The sequence below is a fragment of the Spea bombifrons genome, chromosome 4 (genome assembly GCF_027358695.1).
Source record: "Spea bombifrons isolate aSpeBom1 chromosome 4, aSpeBom1.2.pri, whole genome shotgun sequence".
NCBI classification, from domain to species: Eukaryota; Metazoa; Chordata; class Amphibia; order Anura; family Pelobatidae; genus Spea; species Spea bombifrons.
In genome coordinates this window covers 20,670,979-20,686,493 of record NC_071090.1, presented here as the reverse complement: position 1 = coordinate 20,686,493, position 15,515 = coordinate 20,670,979, and the positions used below count along the sequence as shown (strand labels likewise).

Sequence of the window (15,515 nt, the reverse complement as noted above, 5' to 3'; positions counted from 1 at the left end):
TGTGACCCCACCTTCAGAAGGTCATAGTGCTGAACCCCCTACTCCCATCATCTCATGTAACAGGAAAAGGGTGGTCGGGGGGGGGATAAAAAAAAAAAAAAAAAAGGTGGGTATTTAGTAATGGGGGAGAGCCTGTTTTACCATCAGAGATAACACCAAGACTCCAAGAAATGGTAAGATACTTTTGTTTTATCCCTTTCTCTTTTTTCATTTTTGTGTGTCAACGCTGTGACTTATTCTAGTCAGATTAAATATTTGTATTCAGTATTTTGGTCTCTAATCGAATTCAGCCTAGATATATATATATAAAAACGTTACTAAGAGTATCTCAGTCTTATTGTTTTCTGGGTAACCTAAGACGCCTGGTTTTAAAGTTCTTGGTGGTGGCAGCGCGTTTTACACTGGGAGTTTTGGGGTGACTGGTTGGTGGTGGTGGTGGTTGCTTGGTGCCCTGAGGGGAAAGTGATCAAACGCACCGGAAGTCTGGTTTGCGTTTAACCCTTGTTAAACCCATACTCCCATGGCTCGGCCGATAGCCCCGTTTGCTACTCATGAGGGGTGTCTTGTGACTATTTAACACTCAGATACCACACATGCGGCGGTATGTGCTTAGGAAAATAGGGAGGCTTTTTTTTGTTCTTTTTCTTGTTACAGATAGTCCACCCTGCAGTATCCATCCCAAAATGTGCCTGACGTGAGAAAAAATAAAAGGAAAAAACTTGTTTCCCTTTTAGATTTGTTTTTGTGGTGGGCCACATGAAAAGGTAAGTGGGGTGTTTTGAAATCTTTTGGTGATGTCTCTTCAGGGAATACATAGTTTATGTTTTTTTTTTTTGGTGTTTAGTAGTTTTACTGGTTCAACTGTAAAAAATGTAAACCTCTTTGCACTCGATGTGGTGGCCTCTTGTGATCGTGTAATGCTGACATATCACATATGTGGTATCTACATGCTCGGGAAATGTAACCCAATGCGAAGTGTCTATCCCAAATTATGCATCGTTTGGGAAAAGGTTGAAAAAACCTCAGGCGCCTGTGTTCGTGTTAGAGTTGTGGTTGATATGGGCCACCTAGAAAGGTAATTTGAAATCTTAAAGGGGTGTAATTTTAGGGAATGTATATGTGCGCGCATGATAGTGTTGAATACTTGGTTGTGTTGGTGTAAGGCTCTAGTGTGTCTGCTAGTGTAGTTGTGTGTGTGTGCCTGTGTACATGTGTGTTAGTGTCCAGGTGTGTGGGAATGTGGATAGGTTACTGTCTGTGTGCACATGTTAATGGTGAGTACCTGGTTGTTGGTGTCAGTGTTTGTGTACATGGATGTTAATAGGTTTGTGCAAGGTTGCAAACTGGGGCTTGAGCCGCCTTGATAAAGGCCCTGATAGGTTGATTATACTGCTTGTCTTTTTTTATTGTAAGCCAACCATTTTATGGGTTATGATAATAGGGCTTAGAGTACATAGAAGCTTTTCAAAAATATTTTCAAAAATATATGGTTTGATGGGGTAAATTGCATTGGGCAGCTTCAGATGTCCCCAGATGCACATGGGGCAGAATGACCAGATTTGGAAAAAATGGTTTTGAAATAGCAAAACACTACGCGTGTATACGCGTATTGCGTAGATTTCTCCCTTCCGGCCCTGCAAGACACCCGGAAGTCTGCTCTGGTAAGTCGTGGGGTGGCAGAGTGGCAGCATATCTCGAGGGGGGGGGGAGGACAGAGTGGCAGCATATCTTGAGGGGGGAGGACAGAGTGGCAGCATATCTCGAAGGGGGGAGGACAGAGTGGCAGCATATCTCGAGGGGGGGAGGACAGAGTGGCAGCATATCTCGAGGGGGGAGGACAGAGTGGCAGCATATCTCGAGGGGGGGGAGGACAGAGTGGCAGCATATCTCGAGGGGGGGACAGAGTGGCAGCATATCTCGAGGGGGGGACAGAGTGGCAGCGCATATCGGGGGGACAGAGTGGCAGCGCATATCGGGGGGACAGAGTGGCAGCATATCGGGGCGGGGACAGAGTGGCAGCATATCTCAGGGGGTGGGGGGACAGAGTGGCAGCATATCTATTACAAAACTTTCTTTAAAAAAGCACCAAACTTTTCGGGTGCGGCCTATATTAGGGTGTGGCCTATATTCGAGCTAATACGGTAATATGTGTGGGTGCACAAAACGAGAGAGACGGAAATAACAGCTAAACAGCAACACTGGAAAAAATGTTTGTAAAGCCTTTGCCCCAAAGTGTACTACAAGAAAGAAAGGGGGTTAAAGGGGTTAAAGTCATGCCCGTCCGTGGTCATTAATTTACTTTTTGAGTGACATGGACCATCAATTGCCATCAAGGGGTTAATGTTTTACTGATTTATTTCATTTTTTGAGATTGTGATAATTTGTATATTTCACCACAGATTTTTTTTTATTACTCAGACTTTTTTTTAAGTTTTCAAACATTTGAAATCAAGGCATAATTATTTGCAAAATTCTTAGCTTTACAGTGTGTTCATTACTTTTTTGGGCCTTTATAACAGAATCACTGTATTCCCTTTATAAAGTCACCAGAATCAGGAATCTGCACACACACCACAGGAACTCAGGTGCTTAGCTGTGCCAGGAAGGGCCAGCTCCCCAGTAAATCAAAATAGTAAAAGGCTCCAGGCACTCAAGGGTTCCACTCAGGCAGATTTATTGAAGGAGCAGGACAACAACGTTTCAACCTCACGATGACCTCATCGTGAGGTCGAAACGTTGTTGTCCTGCTCCTTCAATAAATCTGCCTGAGTGGAACCCTTGAGTGCCTGGAGCCTTTTTCTATTTTGTATTCCCTTTATAAGCATATAGCTAAGCTAATACATTTTTAACCCAGATAATCTATGAATGATTGTTTTTAATGAAAAAATGATGGTTTCCTCTGCTTATCCAGTTGGTTTTAAAATGTCCACGGTGAAACATGTCTGTGCCTGTTCCTGCCACCAACTGGCAGGTGCTGGCAATCTTTATGTGACAGGCCAATATGCCCATAACCAGATTCCCCAAGCTGTCTAGTTTTTTAAAAAATATAGTTATATGGGGGTTAAATGAAATTTGGAACCTCTACTGTGTCTCAAATGAAACATGGTCTCAGTGAAGTAATCCAAATTCCAGGTGTGAGCAGGCCCTAAAAAAAAAATCTCTTCAGACAATCCTGAGAATACATACTGCATCCAACCATGCAAGTCAATGGAGCCGAGCTTTATATTTGGTTTACATGGGCCCTGTATAGACGTACACATACGTCCACAAAATGTGTGGCAGGATTACGTTTAGGATGTACCTGTATGTCATGTGTATCTCACATGGGTGGGGCATCTCTGCGGAGCTTCAACAGAGATCAGTCTGTCCATTGATGGCCATGACTCCTCCTGCCAGCATCCTTGACTTCCTGCCGACAGATAGTGTGTATCAGTGCAAGCGTTGGTACACTTACATAAGCAATACTCGATCGGATGATTGGACATTTCATTTCTGGTAGGTCTCTGTGCTGACACCCACCAGAAGGTCTCTGGAGGCCAGGAGAGACTCAGCAGGGTCTCTAATATCACAATCACCAGTGCAAGACTATAGAGCCCTGTTTTCTGATCAGTGAATGAGAGATCAGAGGAAAGAAAGTGAGAAACCAGCACAAAAGACCCTTACCACCCATTGTTTCTTAGCAGTAAAAAATTGCTAAATATTGGAAAAAAAGATTTAGATTTTTCCTAACAGTTTTTAATAACACAGATAAAATATCAAATAATTATGGAAGAAAAGGTCAGTTGGATCATTGGTTCTTGCAAAAACTAAAATTATGTGGAAGGAAATATACGCAGTTTGTAACAAATTTTTCTCAGTAACCCTGAACAACCACTCATGATGTAACTCCTGCCCTCTCAATAAATCCCATATGTCCTTCCTGCCTTTTGCAAAGAGCTAATGTACTTGTTAGATACATACGACGGAAGCTCTGTATTTCATATAGATACAAGAGCTGCCGTCGTCTTGATTTTTTTTTTTGTATGACAATGTATGTTGGAAAAAAAAAAGTTTTCTAATAAAGAGATATTTAAAAAAAAAACAAAACAAAACATCTGTCCCTCTTTCCATAAACGTAAAGAAACGTAAAGATAGAAGTGGTATACATAAGATGTATGAGAGATCTCTATTCATATTGCACTGATAACAACAGAAAAATAATAAAATATTATCCCCTGATGCCAGAACTAGTAATTATTACCCCATAGAGTACTCCAGAAGGCATAGATGTGGCTCTCTAGAACATAAAAAAAATATATGCGGGGTATGTCTGTAGTCAGAGAATGCTGATGAACATAAATTGGTTAATCATTCATCAGTAGCGCCTACTGTGTAAAAGAAATTCTAAGCAAAATTAGCAACATTTTTTTATACTTTTATTTGTTCTCTGACACTTTCTTTACTGTGATACAAATGTAATTAAACTGATGTAAATTATTATGATTACAACATTTGTGATACTTTACATTTACAACTTCAAAGTGTGAAGAGTAGGAAAAATGTTTTGTAAGTACTTTCTATATTAAAAGAAAAGTCATATAATAACTATAAGTCCTTAATTGATAGGTGGTAAATCATTCTGTAGGTGAGAGGATGTAATGGTTGCTGATAAAAGGCCTCTACACACCTAAAAAGGTATTTGAAAATCAGAAAATCAGCCGTTTCCTGCTACAATTGTCTTTTACAACAATAAATGTCTACATTCTGATCCATTTGTTATTTTAAGTGACAAAATTTGTTTTTTTGTGTGTCAAAAACAAGTGACAGTCATGACCCGACAGGCCTTCACCTCTCTCACAGGACACGCCACAGAATCCCACCGCATTCAGCAAAGAACGAAGCACAGGACTCAGTGGAGGCATAGAATTAAAGATCCAAACTCCCAACAATTATAAATTGCTTCATTGATTGTGCACCAACATTTCATCAAATGGTAAGTGACCCCAAACCTTTGAACAGTAGTGTATAGGTATACCTAACCAAAACTCTCACCATATCCACTAAAACGAAAGTGCTCTTCATGATAACCTCTATGGACTGGTCACTGTACATTGGTGGATTTGTATTGCACCACCACACAAAAGATGCTAGATATGGTGTTCAGCGTGGAGGAGCATCTAGTGTAGTGCAGGATTGGGTGAATTGTTTTGTGGACAAGTACAAAAATATTTTGTTATCGTGTGCGACAAGAGCATGTCTTGATTCAAATGAATTCATTTTGTAATTAGTATGAACTACAGCCAAGAAGTCACCCTCTTGGCGTCAAGGATGTCTAACCTCAAGAAGAGACCGTTGTTGGCAAAACTTTATTGGCTGTTTATAGACCACACCCTGAAATCTGAATGCATCTTGAAGTAAACATCTGATGAACATCACATTTGTAAAGCTCTATAATCTTTTTTTTTTAAGTATTACAAATATTAAACCTAATTCCCCATTTGTCTAGTTGTTGAATTTTCAAGGTTATACCACCTTTGGTTACATAGTTTGTTCTTGACCAGTTTGATTCATGTCTGTTGGAAGTTCCTGTGCTTGATTGCTAATTTGGAATGTTTCCCTCAGAGTGGCGAATGATTCTCCTTCTTACACAGTATGCCTCATCGCACATGAAGCTAGGTTTTATGTTCGTACTTCATACCTCAGCCTAGGTGTAAAAAGCCTTAAACAACACATGCAATTGCTAGAATTATCTTAATTTTCCAAATTTCTTCTACTGACTGCAGATTTGGTAGGGTTGATTATCCCACCATATGACTTTTATCATCTAGTGTAACCAAAACTTATCTAACAGAGTTGTGTTAAGACCTAAAAATAGAGATGTTGTACTAAGCACCCTGTAAATGCTGGAATTGTGTGTGTGTGGGGGGGGTGTGTTAAATTGTGCTTGTGTTTTTTTACATTGTAAGATGGGGAACCTTGAATGATGTTTCATATACCATGCTGTTGGCTGCTGGGTACGTTAGCCCAGTGTCTTTTGTTTGGACTACTAAAATATTAACTGATGAGGTAAGAGATCAACTTTCTACTGTCAACTATATAAAGTAGAAAACCTCTCAGAATTATACAAATTCAAATCTGGCAACAGCAACAGCTTAGCATCTTCCTGTGGTTGCTTCTCCTCATACCCATTTCTAAAGATCTTTAGAATATAGTCTTTTGATTGAAGGCATTAGTAAAAAAAATCCATAGCCCTCTGGACAAATATCAGGCACTAATGAGCCCTTAATGAGACCTAAAATTTGATGAGTCAAATGTGACCACCATATAATCAGTTAGGCCAACTGTGGTGGGACCAACTAATCTATGGGTCACCTTTCTGATGGTGAATTGTTGGGGCTGTGAACAGGGTTGCAAGCAAATGTAAATATATATACTACGTTTTTAGTTTGTGTTCAGTATATTTTGATACTTTGCTTATGTTAAATATATGAACTTTTTAAATTAGGAGACTAGAGCAGCCCATGGACATACAAACATTTCATTCATTTTGCATACATTACATAAAAAAATACAATTTGGCCTGCAAGAATTATGATTTCATATGAAAACATATTTTAAAACTGATATATATTCTCATTGAGCATAATATGCCTTATGAATGTGCCTTAACTATTGCACACTATTATAAAAGTGCTCTACAGAAAAAGGTCTGCCTAGTGACAAATGATGCAATTCAGTAGCCAATAGGAAAAATAGATTCTGTAACTTAAGCCAAACCAAGCCAAGCCGTTCTGCCTCTTTTGAAGGGTATTTCCAATTTCTGCATTGTATTTTTATCACTTTCACTTCCCATCGGGGTTTGATTGGTCTTTATCAGAGCTGCAAGCTGACTTTTTATATCTTTGTTCCTTTTGATTTAGATTCAGAGCAGAAGCAACAGAGCAAGAGACTGACTGGAACAATCACCGCAGGTGTACAAAGAGCAGAGAAAAAAAAAGAAAAGAAAATCCTAAAACCAAACAATGGCTGAAGAATCTCAACATTTGGTTGGGGAACAAAGTTCGATCAACACGGAAAGCCTGATGCCACGGTATTAATGTTCAATATTTATTTAAAGTTTATAAGTCTTACAAAAAATGTTTAACGTACCTGCCAGGGGAGTAATTTATTTATAATTTTTTCATGATTTAATTGGTTTAACATTCTGAAAACACATTGTATTTATTGGGCTTGAGGACCATGGTTGGTCATTCAGACTCCATTACCTGTAATTTATAGATGGATTTCCCTTTTAACTGTTCTGCACATATGCACCTTTTTTTTCATCCACATCCATCTATGATTGAGTTACCAGATAGCCTCTTTAACCAGGGATACTTACCAAAAATGTAATGCGGAATAGCATTTACCGGGGCCATCTTGTCAACCTGTGATGCATTCTAACTTTCTATCTAGATCAGTATAACATAACACTTGTAATGATTGGGATCCACGTAGAGTTGGTCCTAGAATCTCAAGTGACTTCTAACAAAGGCTACGTTGTTTCGTAATCCTGTTTTGTATTACATTTTCGGTGATGACATTTCTCTCCCTGCTACATGACAACCAAATCAAAAAATATAAAGATGGTTTGCAAGTATGTTGCATGCGCAAAGCAAAGGGAAAAAATGCATTTTATAATCTAGAAATTGGATTGTGATAAAATTCACCTGTTACATCTTAAAATATTGTCTTCAACAGAGCAGAAGATTATCTCACAAACCAGACAGGGAGAGAAAATGATAAATTCCCCCTCACTTAAAATACATTTTACGCCCTTTAACCCTTTCCAATCAGAGTGGTTTTGAACGGCAATGTTCTGGCATTATAAACTGCATTAAGAACGGTTGGGATTTAGAAGAACCAAACTATCTAGATTATGAAAGTTGAATAAATAAAGATGGTAAAACAGGAATAAGTGGTAAAAAATGTAAATACAGCTATTAGGGACTCAATATGTTAAGACATTTCAACAAAGTCTTCCTTCTTTGATAACACGCATAAAGGAGAGATATTTTTCAACGCCTCTAGTCGTGGCATTAGACTTGATTATCTTGAAAATGAGAGAAGGTTGAAAACCAGATTATTTTTAAAACAAATCTAACAGTTTACTGGAATAACGCTTTGTATTTTCATAACACTTACTGCGGTGATGTAGAACTCATGATTTATATGCGTCTGCAGTTAATGGGACACATATCTTTAAATATTAACGCCTTAATGACAAAGCCTGTACATGTACGGGCTCAAAATGCGTTGTTTTCAATGGGTTTAGCGACCGCCCATTGTCCTTAAGGGGTTAAGAAAGTTCGGGAAATGTGTTGTGTTACGGTCCTTGGAATTTAAATGGTTAAGAGGCTAATAGTCCAATAACCAGTTGAAAAGGTTACTCCTATTTTTTTTATTAAAGCAAGCACAGCCTTATTACGTTTTTATCTCATCTGAGGCATTTTATAGCAATCGGAAGTAAAGAACTGTATAGAAACTAGATTTAGGGGTGTCCGCTTCCAAAATACCCCAGCATAAACACTGGCAGCTCAATCAACATAGTTTAATTAAATCTCTTGTGTTCAAAGAAAGGATTTAAAGCAACATTAAATATACGCAATAAAGGACCAGCTATAAAGAGATTTAAATGCATGAAAAGTTGACCCCTCCATTCACAGTTTAGGCTGTGTGAGAAAATTCTTCATTTGACCTCAAACCCTGAAGAGCACTGTGTAGTGAACGAACCCCAAAGTGAAATATAACGATCCATTGTCTGGCAATTTCATTTTCTTCTGTCGTGGTAATTTAGGGACGGACACTAAACAAAATAGTGGCGGACCCTAAATAGCGTTTATATATTTAAACGTAACCATAATTGCTGCTTCTAGAAGAATCTTTTTTAGAAATTCCAATAAAAAAAAATGTTTTTGCATATGCATTCTATTTTGTTTAGTGTTTGTGATTTGAGGCAGTCAAAGGCACAAGCACCCTTCCTGGTGATCGATCTTACGAGGACTCTTTGCACATTTTATATATTTTTTTTTTCTTTGATATTTTCACAACAGATACGTCCATAAAATCTATAGGAAACATGCCCATTATCTGTAAGTGAACAAGCAAAACTGTATCACGCATCATATCTGGCTTGTGAGGGGCGGCTGTGTCGATACTAAGCAAAAACCGTGCTGAAATGATACGCCTTCCTCTAAAACACACCAATCAGATGTCTAAAACTGCATGATGTCATTAGTTGCTGGGCAGATGGAGTCTGAATCTGGCTCTTTTTGCCCTGTTTAACATATTGCAGCATTTATGACTCTTTTTATATGTATGATTGGATAATGATTTTTGGTATTTACTTTAGAATTTAGAATAAGAAATCCAATTCAAGAATAAGAAATCCAATAGATATGCTATTTTAACTGTACTTAGCGCATAAAAAAATAATTATAGCACTAGCTTCAGTGGAATAGAATGTACTGTACAAAAACTAGGAACTTTGCAAGAACAACTAGTTATATACGGTAAATACTCAAATATTTTTTTTTTCTTTTCTTTACGTAAGTTTCAAACATAAGTCCCAAACACATTAAACTTCCCTTCTTTTCTCTTATGTAGAATTCAGTCCCATAAGTGGCACTAAGCATGATGGGTATCCAGATAAAAATGGAGGTTATGTATAAATGAGCAGTTGAGGTGCAAAGAAATAAAAATGAAGCAGGAACATTTAACGGTGATACCAATTTTGCATGCTGCAGTTACAAAGATTAACCACATGTTTCTTGCTAAAATGGATGAGGGTGATGGATGATAAAAAAAATCCCTCTTACTGTTGTGCTATAGAGTGCTAACGTTTTGATAAGATTTGTTCCTCTCTTTTCCGCTTTTTTATAGCACAATAACCTGCAGCAAGAGAAGCCTGATTTCCGCTCTGTCTGTCTTTGTGGGGCTGCTGTTTGTGGGACAGGCTGTCACGGTCTACTTCCTTGTCCAGCATCAATCCAACATCAATGATCTTCATACCACTACTGTAGACCTGAAGCTGCAGAACTTGATCAAGAAGCTTCCTGGATCACGTAAGTTGTAGATAAAACAAAACTTCCACCATACTTTTATACATTATATCATTATGTAATTGTAAGGAATATGTATGTAATATTTGTATAAAAAAATTCACATGACTAGTAACTATCATTTATTTCTATTTGTCACATAAATGTTCTTCAACCCATGATCCTCTGCTATTTGAGAAGCTGGTTCTCAGATCCTGGAAGCCTCTTTGAGATCTTAACATGACATCAATTACATCACACGTAATATGTGACAAGATCATGAAAATAATGCTGTAGATAGTGGAGGAGGCTGACACTAAGTTTTCATCTTTTTTCTTTCTAGCATCTCATTCTGTACCTAAGCAGAAAATGAGAATGGCTACTATCGACATACCTTTGATGGTTATGGATGGGAATCAGCCCCCACGAAAGAGCACAAATGTAAGTTTGTCTAATCCGCAGATCACTTTTTAAAAACCGGCACCTATATGATTAGGGATGCATTTCTTGTAATGTCTAGAAAAGGGAGAGCTGGGGTTGCCCGTCCTGGGAAGTTCCCAGGTATGTAAGCACTTACCGTAAGTGCTGGTATTGCAGGAAGTTAGGGAACTAGAGGATGGTTCCACTCTGAACCACATAGAACAACTTTTAGATGGCATTTTTAATTTTGGCATGCATGTAATGTATTCTGTTATTATCTGCAAGAAGGGATTTATATTTTGTCCTTTTTGAAAAGTAAACTCCCATTAGATACATAATGACAGCCGAAAAGAACAAATTGGTCCATCTAATTCATCCTTTTTAAATCACTTTAAAAAAGAAAAGTGTAAAACCTTAGTAGATTATTAGCTATCACAGTTATGGGTTGAGTTTTACAAACCTTACTGTGTAACGGAATGTTTTTTTAGTTTCCAAATATTGCTATGCCATTGGTTAATACTGTACATTTTATGTATTTATCTGTTAAAGTAGGTGTAAGCTATATTTATATTATATAAATCAATTTAAGTCGTCTCAGCCAATGAATGCTGAGATATGTACAAAAGAATCAGTTATATGACAATGATGCTGAATAATTGTTCTCTTCTCTCTAGGAACTGAAGGGAATTGCTGAGTCCAGCAATAAGGTGGAAGATGCGGTCCACTATATACTTAGGGTGAGTGGAACCCAGGATTCTAGGTGTAGTGCCCTTTGAGAATTTGGACACGTAGCTGGTGGGAATAAACAGATATTACTTTTGTTTACTACCTGTCTATGTTGTTTTTCCCTTCATAGAATGGGTACTTTAATACAGACTTGCCTGCAAGGTAGACCACTGCAGGTATGGGGGTATCTAGGCCTTGTGCATGTGAGGACGTTTGATGAGTGGTACTGAACCCAAAGCTCGTCCATGAGGGAAGAGTGCAAGCCAGAACTGCACTAAAATTGGGGCCATGCGGGTGTGCAGGACACATATTGCCCAGCTTTCTTGCTAGGCTTGCATGGCACTGCGGCAGGATTATTATTCTATTAAGTGCTGATTCCATATTACTCATCTTTAGGCCTAAACACAAGTTAAAGTGAAAAGTGCTGATGGGGTTTTAAAGTATGTTTTTTTTTAAGCTCATACTTTCTATAATTATCTGCAGAAGGGTGGACCGACCCGGTTCTTCCCATCATTTAACGGCACTGTCCTTGAGAACCTGAGAGAGCTGAAGAAGACACTGACTGATGTCGAATGGATGGTTAGTATGGACACACCACTCTATGGTCTATTATGTCTGGAAAAAATATTAGTTTACAAAGTAGATGAATTTCATTTAATAAGCTGAGCTGTAGGTTGGCAAGTCGTAAATAAATTAAAGGGCCGATCCATGTTATCTAGACGACTGCATAGGGATATGAACTAGAATCTGCAATTCTAATCATTCGGTTAAGTGAAAGGAAGTCCTTCAGGCTAAAGAGTCAAACATTTGCAGACATACGCGAGTATCCTCGGCTTGTTGCTACTTGCTCTCACCAATGTCCCTTTTGTTTGAACTCTTGCAGATCTTTGATCAGTGGATGCAGCAGTGGTTTCTGTTTTACCTGGTACAGAACAAAAAGACTCCTGATGCTAACCTTCCCACCAATAGAGCCTTTTCTACAGGTATTGTTTACTTTACTTACCTATGATTTAAACTTTATACACAGTTGTGCCCTTTAGCTACTAAAGTGTCTGAGGGTGCTGTTGTGGGAAAGTGGACAAGGTGAATAATCTAGTTTTATTTTGATATTGTAGTGAAAACACACATCTGCAAATTCCATTTTTCACTTGATGACAAAAGCTGCAGGCGCCATCAGAGATAGTTGTAATTTGCAAGAGGTGGAAGTCTGTTAGATTCAAGCTCCATTTTTCTTCTATCCAGTACACTGCCAAGTACCCTCACTACATGTCCATTTTCCTTTCATGGTGACCAGGGTGGTTCTTCTGCTGAAATTGGACCTATAATGGAATCATTTCAGTTGTAATTTGAGAAATTGTAGGCAGAATAAGCCATTTGCCATTGGCAAAAAGCCAATAACTCTACAGCATTGACAATCAATGCCAAAAGAAAGCCTGCAAGAGGAAAGCATCTATTCTTACTTGAAATGTTGTCTGCAGAATTCATACAGTCTCAAGGTTATTCCACATGTCCTGTAAATAAGTCGGGTACTGGTACCGGTAGCACTCACTTGTCCACTTAGGACCAGAAAAGCCTGTTGCTTAGTGTTTCCAATCACAGGAGTGACGACAAAGCCATCAGTGTTTGACAGCCTGTAAGGTCCACATTTAGTTATATTAGTATAGATTGTATTCTGCACTGTTAAGTTTCTCATGTTTACATTTTTTTGTTTAAGAAGCCCCAGTGATGTCTCGGTGCCAGCTTCAAGCAAGATCTCACCACATGCCTGGTGGATTTAAGCCTGAATGTGATGAAAATGGTGATTTCATGCCCGTGCAGTGTTGGAGAAGCACTGGTTACTGTTGGTGTGTCTATAAGAATGGAACCGAGATCCCAGAAACAAAGACTCGGGGCAAGCTTGATTGCTCTAGTAAGTGTTAATCTTTCATTAGTAAGCGAGAGAGAGCATTTCTTAGGACCCTACTTCTTAGTAGGAAAATGGAAAATCACTAATATAGAATTGTAATCTCCTGTATAACAATGTGATAACCTTAAGGGTCCTCTCTTTTTTTTATTTTGGGATTGCAACCTCTTCCACGTAGTCTAGTCATCCACTACACTGTATTACAAAAGGGTTGCAAACCCACTTCCAAAACAAAATGCATAGCTCTATTGTTAAACCATTAAAGTCTGTAGCATATAATATTTTCCTGAATACTGAGGTAAGGAGGAAAGATGGGAGACGTGCTTACAGAAGCACAGAATGCCCTGCACCCCTCCCTCTGTCCTACAGCTCACCTGTCTGCAGGAAGAACAAAATAATTTTAGCATTTTAGTTCACGGTATCAGATTATGCTAATCCAAGGCAAATCCACATGCTTTGTAAAGCAATCAGCAAGGGCACATTAACAGTAGAGAAGTAGAGTGCTGTTGAAACTTCACCAGTAGGTCATCACATGGACCTTTGGAGAACCAAATTCTTCTTGTGACTCACTATAATGAATAAGTGAACAGAGCGAATCAGAGAACACTTTAGCAGTCACTGACTAGCTAACCTTTCCAATATGTCTAATGCTAAAATGTAAATCTAATTTTGTTTTTTTTCAGGCATCCTTGACCTATATGATTCTGCCACAGGCTCTGCAGACACTGACTATTCATTTAGTCCATTCGGTAGGTCCTAAGGCTGCCACTTATGATGCACAAAACTTTGAACTTGTGGTTTATATCTAGACGGCATACTCGCTTAGAATACCATCTCTGCCCGAGACGCTGCTCACACCGAGAAGATCCCTCCCAGTCTTTCTGGCTCAGTGTTCCGCGTGCCCACATGAGACATCACCTCATGGCTCTATGCGAGACAAAGACAGAGCCATAGACTTGAAGTATAAAGGACAGATCACAGCAGGACATAGCCCCCAAATCCCAACTGTTCCAGAAGAATCGTGACAGTTGTGAGGTTTTAGGGGGGTTTATTCATTAAACCACACTACGTAGGTGATCTGAAATATTTAACAATAAGTTGCCATTTTGGCTTAAAGTGCTTGCCATAAGCTGCTGGTATAGCAGCAGAGATAGCCATGTTCCTTTACAACCCACTAGGTAAGGGGGTTTAGACTGATGAACTGCATTACTAACAGACTCTCTCTTTCTCTGCAGACTGAGTCTTAAGAGGACCATTACCCGATGAGTGATCTACAGCATATTATAGGAAACAGCCAAGCAATCTAAACCAGATCATCTTATTCTGATCTCTTCATTAACTGATGTTTGCAGCAACCTCTTGCTTCTGAATAGGTTTAAAATAAGTGTGGTTTTTCTAGTTAGCATTCACATTGCAACGACATCAAGCTTGATAAATAAAGCTGTGACCTGTGTTATATCCATTGGTTTATCCAATTCCCTCAAAAACCTGCAATCCCACTAAAAACTTCCTAAAGATTGAATTTTACAATTACATAATGACAATATTTGATTATATAATGATTTTCATGTAACAAACAAATATCAAAACATCTGACTAATTAAAATGTGATTTAGCAAGAATGCACAGCCCACCTAGCAGGTGGTTTCCAGATAATTACACACAAAATATCTGAAATGTATCTCCCACTTCATTACACCCCCTTTTCTTGTGCAATGGATGGCAAATAACCCCCCCAAAACACATCACAACATGACATGCAAACTCTTACATGTGCTATTCACAAGCAAGTCTTCAGTTTCAGACATAACTCCATCTCCCCAAACCCTTTAAGTATGGTTTTTCTGTATTATATTTTCAAACAAGTTTTTAATTACATATAACATAGCAGGTTAAGTTGCTTGATTTTATAATGAACTTTTTAAATGCTACGCAAATACAGATGCAGTTCGATTTTTTTTAATTAGTTATTAAACCGTGGGATTTGTAAATTGCCATAGGTTTCCTTTTAATCAGGAAGGCATTGGAACAGCATCCAACTACTAAACAAAATAGCAAATCTTGGAAGCCAGTTACATAGGTGTAGGAAACTTAAACATAAAGAACCGACATGAAGAAAAAAACCCCATACAATTTCCACCCATTTTCAGGAAAAAAAAAAAAATGTAATTTGGAGGATGAACCTTAGTTTGTGATGTTGCGGGAGCAGGGTTTATGACTAGGATGGTATTATCATCCTCTAGAATCTTTTTGAGTTCCTGCCAATTTACATTGTTTCCTTCCAAGAGTTTTACGGATACTCAGCGAGACGTGCTTTACAGGGTCTTACACATCTATGGCGAATAAATGTATATTGCTATAAAGATCCCACTGACAAAATGCACAGGATAAGCCTGGTTAAGATTGTG

At 38.5% G+C, this 15,515-nt stretch overlaps 1 protein-coding gene across 1 annotated transcript; it reads left to right on the top strand.

Moving 5' to 3' along the window:
• The first annotated feature begins 6,785 nt into the window (after nucleotides 1-6,785).
• CD74 (CD74 molecule) lies at nucleotides 6,786-14,565 on the top strand. Its single transcript, XM_053461933.1, has 9 exons — nucleotides 6,786-7,069; nucleotides 9,901-10,082; nucleotides 10,402-10,499; nucleotides 11,153-11,215; nucleotides 11,688-11,783; nucleotides 12,088-12,187; nucleotides 12,919-13,113; nucleotides 13,791-13,856; nucleotides 14,343-14,565. The coding sequence occupies exons 1-9, from the start codon at nucleotides 7,002-7,004 to the stop codon at nucleotides 14,345-14,347; spliced, it is 873 nt and encodes a 290-aa protein (XP_053317908.1). The 5' UTR covers nucleotides 6,786-7,001; the 3' UTR covers nucleotides 14,348-14,565.
• The last annotated feature ends 950 nt before the right edge of the window (nucleotides 14,566-15,515 follow it).